Consider the following 12036-nt stretch of genomic DNA (forward strand, 5'->3'; position numbering starts at 1 on the left):
TTTTGTCTGTATAGCATGCAAGAAACAATACTTTCCATTGTATGTTAATACATGTGACAATAATAAATCAAATCAAATCGAATTGTACCCCATCCAACTCCCCACCCTCACACACACTGTACCCCATCCAACTCCCCACCCACACACACTGTACCCCATCCAACTCCCCACCCTCACACATACAGACACTGTACTCTATCCAACTCCCCACCCACCCACACACACTGTACCACATCCAACTCCCCACCCTCACACACACTGTACCACATCCAACTCCCCACCCTCACACACACTGTACCCCATCCAACTCCCCACCCTCACACACACACTGTACCCCATCCAACTCCCCACCCACCCACACACACTGTACCCCATCCAACTCCCCACCCTCACACACACACACACACACACACACACAGTACTCCATCCAATTCCCTGCCCTCAGACACACACACACACACACACACACACACACACACACACACACAGAAACACACACTGTACCCCATCCAACTCCCCACCCTCACACACACACTGTACCCCATCCAACTCCCCACCCTCACATAAACACACTGTACCCCATCCACTCCCACCCCCACTCCACAGCAGGAGCCTTACCAAGCTGTGATACAACCAGAAAGAATGCTTTCTATGATGTATCTGTAAAAGTTGGTGAGAGTTGTAGCTGACATGCCAAATTTCCTTAGTCTTCTGAGAAAGTTGGTGGGCTTTCTTAACTATAGTGTTGACATGGGGGGACCAGAACAGGTCGTTGGTGATCTGGACACCTAAAAACTTGAAGCTCTTGAATCTTTCTATTTCGTCCCCATTGATGTAGACGGGGGCATATTCTCCTTTACGCTTCCTGAAGTCGATGACAATCTCCTTTGTTTTATTGACATTGAGGGAGAGATTATTGTTGCCGCACCAGTTCACCAAATTCTCTATCTCATTCCAATAATCTGTCTCATCATTGTTTGAGATCCGACCCACTACGGTTATCAGCAAACTTGAAAATCGAATTGGAGGGGAATTTGGCCACACGATCATGGGTGTATAGGGGGTATAGTAGGGGGCTGAAAACACAGCCTTATCGGGCACTAGTTTTGAGGATGATTGTGGAGGACGGGTTGTTGCCTATCCTTGCTGATTGTGATCTGTGAGTTAGGAAGTTCAGGATCCAGTCGCAGAGGGAGGTGCCAAGGCCACGGAGTTTGGAGATGAGTTTCATGAGAATAATAGTATTGAAGGCTGTAGTCAATAAATAGGAGACTGATATGGGTCTCTGTTATTTAGGTGTTCCAGGATTGAGTGCAGGGCCAGGGAAATGGCGTCTGCTGTGGACCTATTGCGGCAGTAGGCAAACTATAGTGGATCCAGGTAGTCTGGGAGGCTGGAATTGATTTGTGCCATGACTAACCTTTCAAAGTACTTCATAATAATGGATGTCAGAATATGTGTGTGTGAGAGGGTGGGGAGTTAGATGGAGTACAGTGTGTGTGAGGGTGGGTAGTTAGATGGAGTACAGTACGATCTTGGGCTTTAACTCCATTTTCCCGCCCACTCCAAAATCCCATGTTTCCCAGAGAAACCAAAAACTGTCGCTCCCCCTGCCTGAAATATATTCAGATGGAGCATACACAACCCATGGGGTAGACAATTCCAAAAAATCACAACCCTTTGAGTGAAGAAGTTTGTCCTCATCTCCGTCCTAAATGGTTGGTCCCTTATTCTGAGACTATGCCCCATGTTTTAGATTCCTTGAGCAGCGGAAACAATCTCTCAGTGTCCATCATGTCAATGCTCTTCAGAATCTTGTAGGTGTCAATGAAATCATCTTTCATTCTTCTAAACTCAGAGGATATAAACTCAGTTTACTCAGCCTCGCTTCATAGAACAATTCCCTCATCCCTGGGGACCGACTGAGTGAATCTTTGTCATGCTGCCTCCATTGCCAATATATTCTCCCTTAAATGAGGAAACCAAAGCTACACACAGTATTGCAGATGTGGTCTCACCAAAACCCTGTACAATTCTAGCACTACTTATTTATTTGTGTGTTCCAGTCCCCTTGCAATAAAGACCTACACGTCAGTGACTTTGTTAATTGTCTGCTGCATCTGTATGTAATGTGGCGAGTCATTGCAGGAGATAAACTGTCTTTCAAATGGCCTTCACACCTTGACTGTACTTGGGGAGGGAGGGTTGTTGGGGGGGGTGCTGGAGTCCTGGAAGGGAGGGAGGGGTGGGGCGGTGATGGTGGAGGATGTAGAAAACCCATGGCTTGTGATGACATAGTAGTTCAAATGCGTAAAATTTAGTCTGCATTTAGGGAAAGGTAAATGACTGGGTCTTTTTTTTAGTGCCGGGGCCAAACTCCAGTTTCTTTGCTTTTCTTTCAGATTGGAAGTGAACCCAGTGATCCCAAAAGCTTGATGCAGTACGAGAAACAGGACCCCTCTGAGACAACCACCGGCGACCTCCACCTCAGACGAATGGCGCGCTCCTTGTTGCTGGCACAGGCATGCACTGCCCTCGGGGACACGGAGGCCCTGACTGACGAAGCCTGGAAACTCCTGGCGCGAGAGGATACTGCCAACCTGGGCTCCATGCAGATATTTATTGAGCCAGCATCAGAAGACATTGGTGAGAGAAACTGGGGAACAAACCAGGCTTAGGCTTACTTCCCCATGCCCCTTTTGATAGCGAACATTTTTCCCTCTTCCCTCTCCTACTCATTCCCCAACCTTTACTGTGTTTCCAACACCCTCTCCTTCCATCACCCGAGTAGTCAACGCCTGGAGGGAGAAGGGAGGGAAGAGTGAGTGCCATTTTACAAGATGGGGGCATCAGAGTCCAAATTCACCCTGTCCTCACTGAAAAGATGGGCAGGCACACAAGCTTCATTGTAAGGCTACTAAACCGCAAGCTTTTGTTTTATGCCTCCACCTAGTGGGGGTGGGGGAGCCCAGTAACTGTTAAAACAGGAGGCCCACTCACAACCATTAGCACATGGTTTGTATGCATCATTCCTTGGGTTGGTGGGAGGAGGGCAAGGTTGGGTTTTGGTGACCGCTAACATGTCTTCTGTGGCTGTGCCAACTGTGATTAGATGTATCCCTGCAGGTCTCAAAACATGACTTGCTCCCAACATTCTGGCTATCAGATGACCAACACATCCATCCTTGTGACGCACTGCTTTCCAACACCAATTGGAAAGCAAAAAGATTCATTCTTCAATTGGACAATTTTTGACTGTCACCTGCGCAGCCTTTACTTTCCCTATTTTCAATATTTTCATATCTCATGAAGAGAAATGTTCAAAGAAAATGATAAAATATATTTTTATTGCCCCCATGATTTATTTTCTGCATGATTGCACACAGTAGTGTCCTAGAGATTGCTGTTCAATTCTGAGTTATAGTATAATTCACCAAAGAATGGTTTCATAAACCTTCTTTGGTTAGGCTTGTAGGCAGTCGGGGCAGCACGGTGGTACAGTGGTTAGCACTGCTGCCAGGTACCTAGTTCTATTCCGGCCTCGGGTCACTGTCTGTGTGGAGTCTGTGCATTCTCCCAGTGTCTGCATGAGTTTCCTCCGGATGCTCTGATTTCCTCCCACTGTCCAAAGATAGGGCCAGGTTGATTGTCCATTCTAAATTCAACCTAGTGTCAGGGGGATTAGCAGGGTAAATAGGTAGGATTACAGGTATAGGGCCTGGGTGGGATTGTGGTCAGTGCAGTCTCAAAGGGCTGAATAGCTTCCTGCACTGTAGAGATTCTAATAATTAGATTGATAATTAATTTATTTTCAGTATCCAATTGGGGCAACATCAGAGATGAATCCTTCTTGCTGTACTTTGTGCGACTGGGTCATCAACTGTAATCAGTTGTCAGTCTCCCTGAGTTTACAGACCGGAGACTATTTACCCTGTGACCCCACCACTGTGGTGAATTCTAGTCATGATGTGGAGATGCGAGCATTGGACTGGGGTAAATATAGTAAGAAGTCTCACAACACCAGGTTAAAGTCCAATGTGTTTGGACCTGTTGGACTTCAACCTGGTGTTGTGAGACTTCTTACCGTGAATTCTAGTCCCAGCTCCTTTTTGGGACAATCCCAAATCAGGAGGACAATTCTCCTCAACTTCAAGCCTGATCTGATCCTCCTCCAAGGAAATGGAGTCATCCATGAAGTATTGCCATCCTTTGGATAGCTTTTTCAGATAATTAAAGGCAGGTTATAATCTCCTGCATATTATTAGGATTTGGATATAGAACATAGAACATAGAACACTACAGCACAAACAGGCCCTTCAGCCCACGAGTTGCGCCGATCACATCAACACCTATCTATAACCCCCAATCCCATAAAACCCCATATACCCATCCAGAAGTCTTTTAAAAGACCCCAGCGAGTTCGCCTCCCCCACCACTGACGGCAGCTGATTCCATTCACTCACCACTCTCTGAGTGAAAAACTTACCCCTAACATCACTTCTGTACTTTCCTCCCCGCACCTTAAACCTTAATCCTCGGCAATCTACACCTCCCATCAGAGGAAGGACAGAGTTGAGTTGACAATACAGAAGAATATGTGAGACAATAACTTTTTAAATTATATAATTTATTAAGTAACTGACCATGCAATGTTAAATGAGAGAAGGTACATGATCTTATTTCCAATAGAGATTCTGGTTTTACAAAGTAATTGTTGCAGCAAAAATATTTTAAAGAGGATTTCCATCAAAAAATAAAATAACGTATTCCCCTAATCCTCGAGAGAATGAGTTAAGCGTAATAGTTACGTGAATCTAAAAATCTTGTGTATGCTCTGTATACTTTACAAGGTAGATGGTGGCGTAGCTGTGATGTCACTGGGTTAGTAATCCACAGTCACCAGACTAATGCTCTGGAGACACAGATTCAAATCCCATCATGGCAGCTGGTGGAATTTAAATTCAGTTAATAACTCTGGAATTAAAACCTAGCCTCAGTAATGGTGACCATGAAACTATCGTCGATTATTGTAAAACCCATCTGGTTCTTTCTGGAAGGAAATCTGTCGTCCTTACTCGGTCTGGTCTATAGGTGACTCCAGAGCCACAGCAATGGGGTTGACGCTGAAATTGCCAAACAAGTCACTCAGTTTGGGCAACAAATGCCAGCAATGCTCGCATCCTGGAAAAGAATTTAAAAAATGCATGGGCGGCATAACTAATTTCTTATGTTGAGGGCTGGCCTCTTAATTGTAATTACACTCATGTTCCACACATGATTGCTGTTAATTTCGAACTAGGTCAGGCCCTCTTTGGTTCTAAGAAAGTTTGTATAATAATTAAATTCCTTATTGATTCTAGGTAAACTACACTTGATTTAATTTATTATTGTCACATGTATTAGTATACAGCGAAAAGTATTGTTTCTTGCGCGCTATACAAAGCATACCAGACATAGCGAAGGAAAGGAGAGAGTGCAGAATGTAGTGCTACAGTCATAGCTAGGGTATAGAGAAAGATCAACTTAATACAAGGTACATCCATTCAAAAGTCTGTTGGCAGCAGCGAAGAAGCTGTTCTTGAGTCACTTGTACATGATCTCAGACTTCTGTATTTTTTTCCCAACAGAAGAAGGTGAAAGAAAGGATGTCCGGGTTGAGTGTGGTCCTTTATTATGCTGGTTGCTTTTCTGAGGTAGAAGGAAATGTTCTAGAATGATGGCCAAATGTTTCATCAGCAGGGGGTTACATTTTAAGATGATCATGTGATTCTACATTGTCAAATATCCAATTCTGTGTGGCCTAGGTTTATCAGTCTAACCTCATCAAGTCCTACCTTGTGGTGTTCTTGCAATGAAATATGCTGGTGTGTGGTTTTTTTAATTGAGTATCTTTCTTATCAGTGATCCTCTCTCTGATTGTTGTTAGAAGATAGGGTGTTGTGAACTTTATTTGTCCTTTTACAAAATTGAATTATTTCTCTTATCTGTAGGAAAATAATTCTTTGAACTTTGTGACCCCTCATTATGGCTGGATTTTGGTTCATGGATTCCTTCAGTCTCTGCTGAATTAACCCAAGATGTCAGAAACGGATTTGAATTTTCCACCTGTTTACGCCAGCGGGACTTTCCAGCCCCACTAATGGTACACCCCAGCTGCCTATTTTCCAGCAGTGAAGGGTATGTTCAATGGCAACATTGACAACGGAGAGACCAGAAGACCCTGTATCTGGCCAATGGTTCGCTGCCCGGTGGGATGTGGGGAAAACCCGCCGAGGGTGACTGTGGAGTTTGCATGTTCTCCCCGTGCCTGCATAGGTTTCCTCCAGTGCTCCGGTTTTCTTCCCACAGTCTAAAGATGTGCGGGTTAGGTTGATTGACCATGCTAAAATTACCCTAGTGTCAGGGGGATTAACAGGGTAAATGTGTGGTGTTATGGGAATAGAGGCTGGGTGGTATTGTGGTTGGTGCAGACTCGATGGGCCGAATATACTCTTCCTATATTGTAGGGATTCTATGATTTCATTAATGTGTGGTGATTGGCGGGAGGATGGGGGAGGGGGGGGCGTGGGGTGAGTCCTGCTAATCATCTGCAAGAGTATCGCTGGCCCCAAATCCAAAACATTTCTGATGCCGGTTTGGCGTAGATGCCATACCTATGTCATCGGACCACCATCACAGCCTCGCGGAAAACCCAACCCAAACGTAGCCAGGGTATATTGCCATGGCACAGCCCATCCCCGTTTACCCATACCCTCACCTCCTGGGCATCTGCCAAACTGAGGAAGAGGTAGCCTCAGCCACCACGAGGATGCAAGGCACTCTTGGGTGAGAGTTTGGCATGGTTTGGTACGACAATGTGATTGGCTAAATGTATTTAATAGAACATAGAACACTACAGCACAAACAGGCCCTTCAGCCCACAAGTTGTGCCGATCATATCCCTACCTACCAGGCCTGTCTATAACTCTCAATCCCATTAAATCCCATGTACTCATCCAGAAGTCTCTTTAAAGACCCCAACGAGTTTGCCTCCATCACCACCGACGGCAGCCGATTCCACTCATTTGCACTCCTGGCGCTGAGTGCACGCCCACTCACTGTGTGCCACCGGCTTCTCGTTTCATACCCGTGTGCCTGTTATTAGAAAAGGGAAACAGACACGCTTCCCGATCTTGATCCCTGCTTTTTCCTGATTTTAATCGTCATCATTTATTTGAGCTCTTTTCAAATGAAAATGCAGTGACTGGGCCAACTTTGGAATCTGATTTTCCCAATCGGAAAGGAATCTTCATCTTTTATTTTATTCACTCAGTTATGTAATAATTTCAAGCATTCTTGGAATTACACTCCGATGCAGAACTTAACCCCTTGGCCTTTGGTTAAAACTTGTAATGATTTGTAGAATCATAAATTCCCGACAGTGCAGAAAGAGACCATTTGGCTCATCAAGTCTGCACTGACTCTCTGACAGAGCATCCCACCCAGGCCCTGCAACCGCATTCCACACCCACCCCCCCACACCCTAACCTGTGCTATCTCCTGTCTATTTCCCCCACCCATCCCCCAACACCCTAACCTGTGCTATCTCCTGTCTATTTACCCCACCCATCCCCCAACACCCTAACCTGTGCTATCTCCTGTCTATTTACCCCACTAATCTCCCTAATTTACACATCTTGGGACACAATAGGGTAATTTAGCATGCCCAATCACGTCTTTTGGAGTGTGGGAGGAAACTGGAGCACCCGGAGAAACCCACGCAGACACTGGGAGAATATATAAACTCTGCACAGATTAATTAATTGTTGGATCAGTTGGATACAATTTGGAAGCGCAGTCAGGATCTGCCCAAAATTGGGATATTGGACACAGGCTTTGGATATTCCCAGTGTTGGAATATTGGATACCAGCTCTGAATATTCCTAATGTTCGGATGTTAGAAATTGGTGTTGGATATAATGCTGGAATTTTGGAAACAGCATTTGGAAGTTCCCAACATTTGAATATTAGAAACAGAATTTGGATATTCCCAAAGTATGGATATTATAAAAGGATGCTTTGGAAATTCCCAATGTTGAATAGTAGAAACAGGCTTTGGATATTCCCAGTTTTGGAATATTAGAGGGTATTTTGGATTTGCTCAATGTTGAAATGCTGGAAATACAATCTGATAATCCCAATGTCGGAATATTGGAAACACATTTTGGATTTATTTTCCTAGTGTTGGAATTGTGATGAAGTTGTTGGGTGATCCCAGTGTTGGCATCATCAGACTGGATGTGAAGCTGAGAAACTCTCTAAGGGCAGCACGGTGGTTAGCACTGCTGCCTCACAACGCCAGAGACCTGGGTTCGATTCCTGGCTTGGGTCACTGTCTGTGCAGCGTCTGCATGCTTTCCCCGTGTCTGCATGGGTTTCCTCCGGGTGCTCTGATTTCCTCCTATAGTCCAAAAGATATGCTGGTTAGGTGCATTGGCCATGCCAAATTCTCCCTAGGTGAACCCGAACAGGAGTGTAACGATTAAGGGATTTTCACAGTAACTTCATTGCAGTGTTAATATAAGAACATAAGAACATAAGAACATAAGAAATAGGAGCAGGAGTAGGCCATCTAGCCCTTCGAGCCTGCCCCGCCATTCAATAAGATCATGGCTGATCTGTTGTGGCTCAGTTCCACCTTCCCGCCCTCTCCCCATAACCCTTAATCCCCTCTCTTATCAAGAACCCATCAACCCGCTTCTTAAAAATATTTAGCGAGGCAGCCTCCACCACTTCAACGGGCAGAGAATTCCAGAGATTCACCACCCTTTGAGTGAAGAAGTTCCTCCTCAACTCCGTTCTAAACCGCCTCCCCTTTATCTTGAGGCTGTGCCCCCTAGTCCTACTGTCTTTTTTGAGCGGGAAGAGTCTCTCCACCTCTATCCTATCCATCCCATTCATCATCTTATACGTCTCAATGAGATCTCCCCTCATTCTTCTAAACTCTAACGAGTACAAGCCTAGTTTATTCAGCCTCTCCTCATAGCTCAATCCCCTCAACTCCGGTATCAGCCTAGTAAACCTCCTCTGCACTCCCTCCAGGGCCAAAATATCCTTGCGCAGGTGCGGCGCCCAAAACTGCACACAGTACTCCAGCTGCGGCCTCACCAATGCCCTATACAGCTGCAGCAAGACCTCCCTACTTTTATATTCAATCCCCCTCGCTATGAAGGCCAGCATCCCATTCGCCTTCCTGACCACCTGCTGCACCTGCAAGCTGGGTTTTTGCGACTCATGCACAAGGACCCCGAGGTCCCTCTGCACCGTTGCCTGCTGCAGTTTTTCGCCACGTAAGTAATAGTCCTTCCTACCATTCATCCTACCAAAGTGGACCACCTCACACTTGCCAACATTAAATTCCATTTGCCATTTCCTGGCCCATTCGCCCAGCCTATCTAGATCCTTCTGCAGACTCTCCACACCCTCCGCACAATTTGCCTTTCCCCCAATCTTGGTGTCATCAGCAAATTTCGACACCCTGCACTCGGTTCCCTCCTCCAGATCATCTATATAAATGGTAAATAGCTGAGGCCCCAGCACCGACCCCTGGGGCACCCCACTAGTCACCAACCGCCAATCCGAATAGCACCCATTGACCCCCACTCTCTGCCTCCTATTTGACAACCAATCCTCTATCCACGCTAACACCCTACCCCCAACTCCATGTCCCCTGACCTTCTGCAATAACCTCTTGTGAGGTACCTTGTCAAACGCCTTCTGAAAATCCAGAAAGACCACATCCACCGGCTCTCCTCTATCCACTGCCCTAGACACATCCTCATAGAACTCCAGTAAATTTGTCAGACACGACTTCCCTTTAATGAAACCGTGTTGCATCCGCCCTATCAAGCAATTCCCTTCAAGATGCCTCGCAATTTCCTGCTTAATGACGGATTCTAACATTTTACCTACCACAGACGTTAAACTAACCGGCCTATAATTCCCCGCCTTTTGCCTGGCACCCTTCTTAAACAACGGCGTAACATTAGCCGTTTTCCAATCTTCCGGCACTTCCCCGGAATCCAGCGACGTCTGGAAAATAACCACCAAGGCATCCACTATCACCTCCGCCATTTCTTTCAGAACCCTCGGATGCATTCCATCCGGTCCTGGGGACTTGTCCACAATCAGCCCCTCCAGTCTGTCGAGCACCACCTCTCTAGTAACAGTAATGTCATTAAGACCCTCCATTCCTACCACCTTTCCATCGCTAACACCCGGCAAATTATTCACGTCCTCCTCCGTGAAGACAGAAACAAAAAAGTTATTCAAGACCTTAGCCATATCCCCATCCCCTACCACTAGCTCCCCTTTCTCATCCTCTAAAGGACCAACGTTCACCCTAGCCAGCCTCTTCCTTTTTATATATTTATAAAAACTCTTGCTATCCTTTTTTATATTAAGTGCTAGCCCAGCCTCATAGCTTCTCCTACCCTCCTTTATCAACTTCTTTGTCAATCTTTGTTGACATTTAAACCTTTCCCAATCCTCTTCTCGCCCACTACTCTTAGCTACTCTAAATTCCTCCGCTTTTAATTTAACACTAGCCTACTTGTGACACTAATAAATAAAGAAAACTTTAAGAAACTATGCACCGAGGGCCTATCATGCTCTATTCAGTTGGTCACATCCTCACGTTGTGTGAGTTATGCTTTCCCAACCTGAGATATGCTGGGAGAATTGTTCCCCAGTAATGGAGTCATTGAACTTGGCCTGGAGCTTCTCTGCTTTGTAAGGAGTTGATGCCTGATACACATTTTGAGCTGACGGACCTTAGAGTGTCTAAGGGTTTCTTCTTCTTAACTCGGTCTTTGGGCATATTTTAAGCTCATTAGCACTTTGTGTGGGGTACAGTGAAGTATGTTCCTGTTGAAGTGCTGCCTTTATAGTGTATTTGCAAGCGACCAGAAGGAGGATATGCATTATTCCTTCTGTACCTCAAAACCGCTTAATGTGTTGCACAGTTCGTGCAGGATTTTCTGCTTCTGCCATGGTGAGAGCTCCCCACCACCTCCTCAGGGGATTCAGTGACCCAGCCTAAAATCCATTGAATTTCAGGGGGAGAGGACAATCCCGGTGTTGGAAAATCCTGGCCAAAGTGTTTTGGAAGTCTCGTCACTGCTGTGATGCAGAAAGAGTGGCAGCCAGTTCAGGTGCAGCAAGATCCCACAAACAACACTGGGATTACAGCCTGATAATCTGTCAGTGATGTTGGCTGGGGATGAATATTTTCTGGGACCCTCTACGAACGCTCCCAGCTCGCCTTCTGATAGACCTCCAGGTTGTGTTGCATCTGGCTGGGGAGGTAGGTCAAATCTAGGCTGAAAATTCAGTACCCCAACAATACAGCACTGTTCCAGTACTGCGGGAGAGGCAAGGGGGGAGGTCAGCCTGGACTTATGTGCTTAATCCTTTAGGGTGACGCTTGAACCTGTGACCTAATTCCAAGATGAGAGTGTTACCCACTTCCTCACAGTACACAGGTGGCACACTGGTTAGCACTGCTCAGGGACCCAGGTTCAATTCTGGTTTTGGTCACTGTCTGTGTGGAGATTACACATTCTCCCCGTGTCTGCATGGGTTTCCTCCAGGTGATCTGGTTTCCTCTCACAGTCCAAAAATGTTCAGGTCAGGTGCATTGGCCATACTAAGTTGTCCCTTCGTGGAGTAGATATATAAAGCTGTGGAATTAGGGCCTGGGTAGAATGCTGTGTTGGAGAGTCTGTGCAGACTTCATGGGCCAAATGGCCCCCTTCCACACTATAAGGATTCTACAATAAAGGTCACTGCACTGCCAGCCATGTTTTTAGGTAGATTACACAAACTAAATTGTCCCTTAGTGATCCAAAATGAGGAGGTTAGGTGGATTAGCCATGGGAAATGCACAGAGTTTTGGGAATAAGGCAGAGAGGTTGGACTTTTGAAGACTCAATGCAGACTTGATGGGCCGAATGGCCTACATCTGCACTGTGCAGATTCTATAATGGAGTTAGCTAA

The 12036-nt window shown here is 45.9% G+C and overlaps 1 protein-coding gene across 1 annotated transcript in view; it reads left to right on the forward strand.

The window, feature by feature from the left end:
* Nucleotides 1-12036, forward strand: part of rgsl1 (regulator of G protein signaling like 1) — a 93074-nt gene that overhangs the window by 40686 nt on the left and 40352 nt on the right. Inside the window, exon 10 of the mRNA XM_080196779.1 lies at nt 2403-2646. Coding sequence (XP_080052905.1) covers nt 2403-2646 — 244 coding nt within the window. The remainder of the gene's footprint in view (nt 1-2402; nt 2647-12036) is intronic.

Source organism: Carcharhinus amblyrhynchos, chromosome 9 (assembly GCF_965287045.1).
Source record: "Carcharhinus amblyrhynchos chromosome 9, sCarAmb.v2.hapA, whole genome shotgun sequence".
NCBI classification, from domain to species: domain Eukaryota; kingdom Metazoa; phylum Chordata; class Chondrichthyes; order Carcharhiniformes; family Carcharhinidae; genus Carcharhinus; species Carcharhinus amblyrhynchos.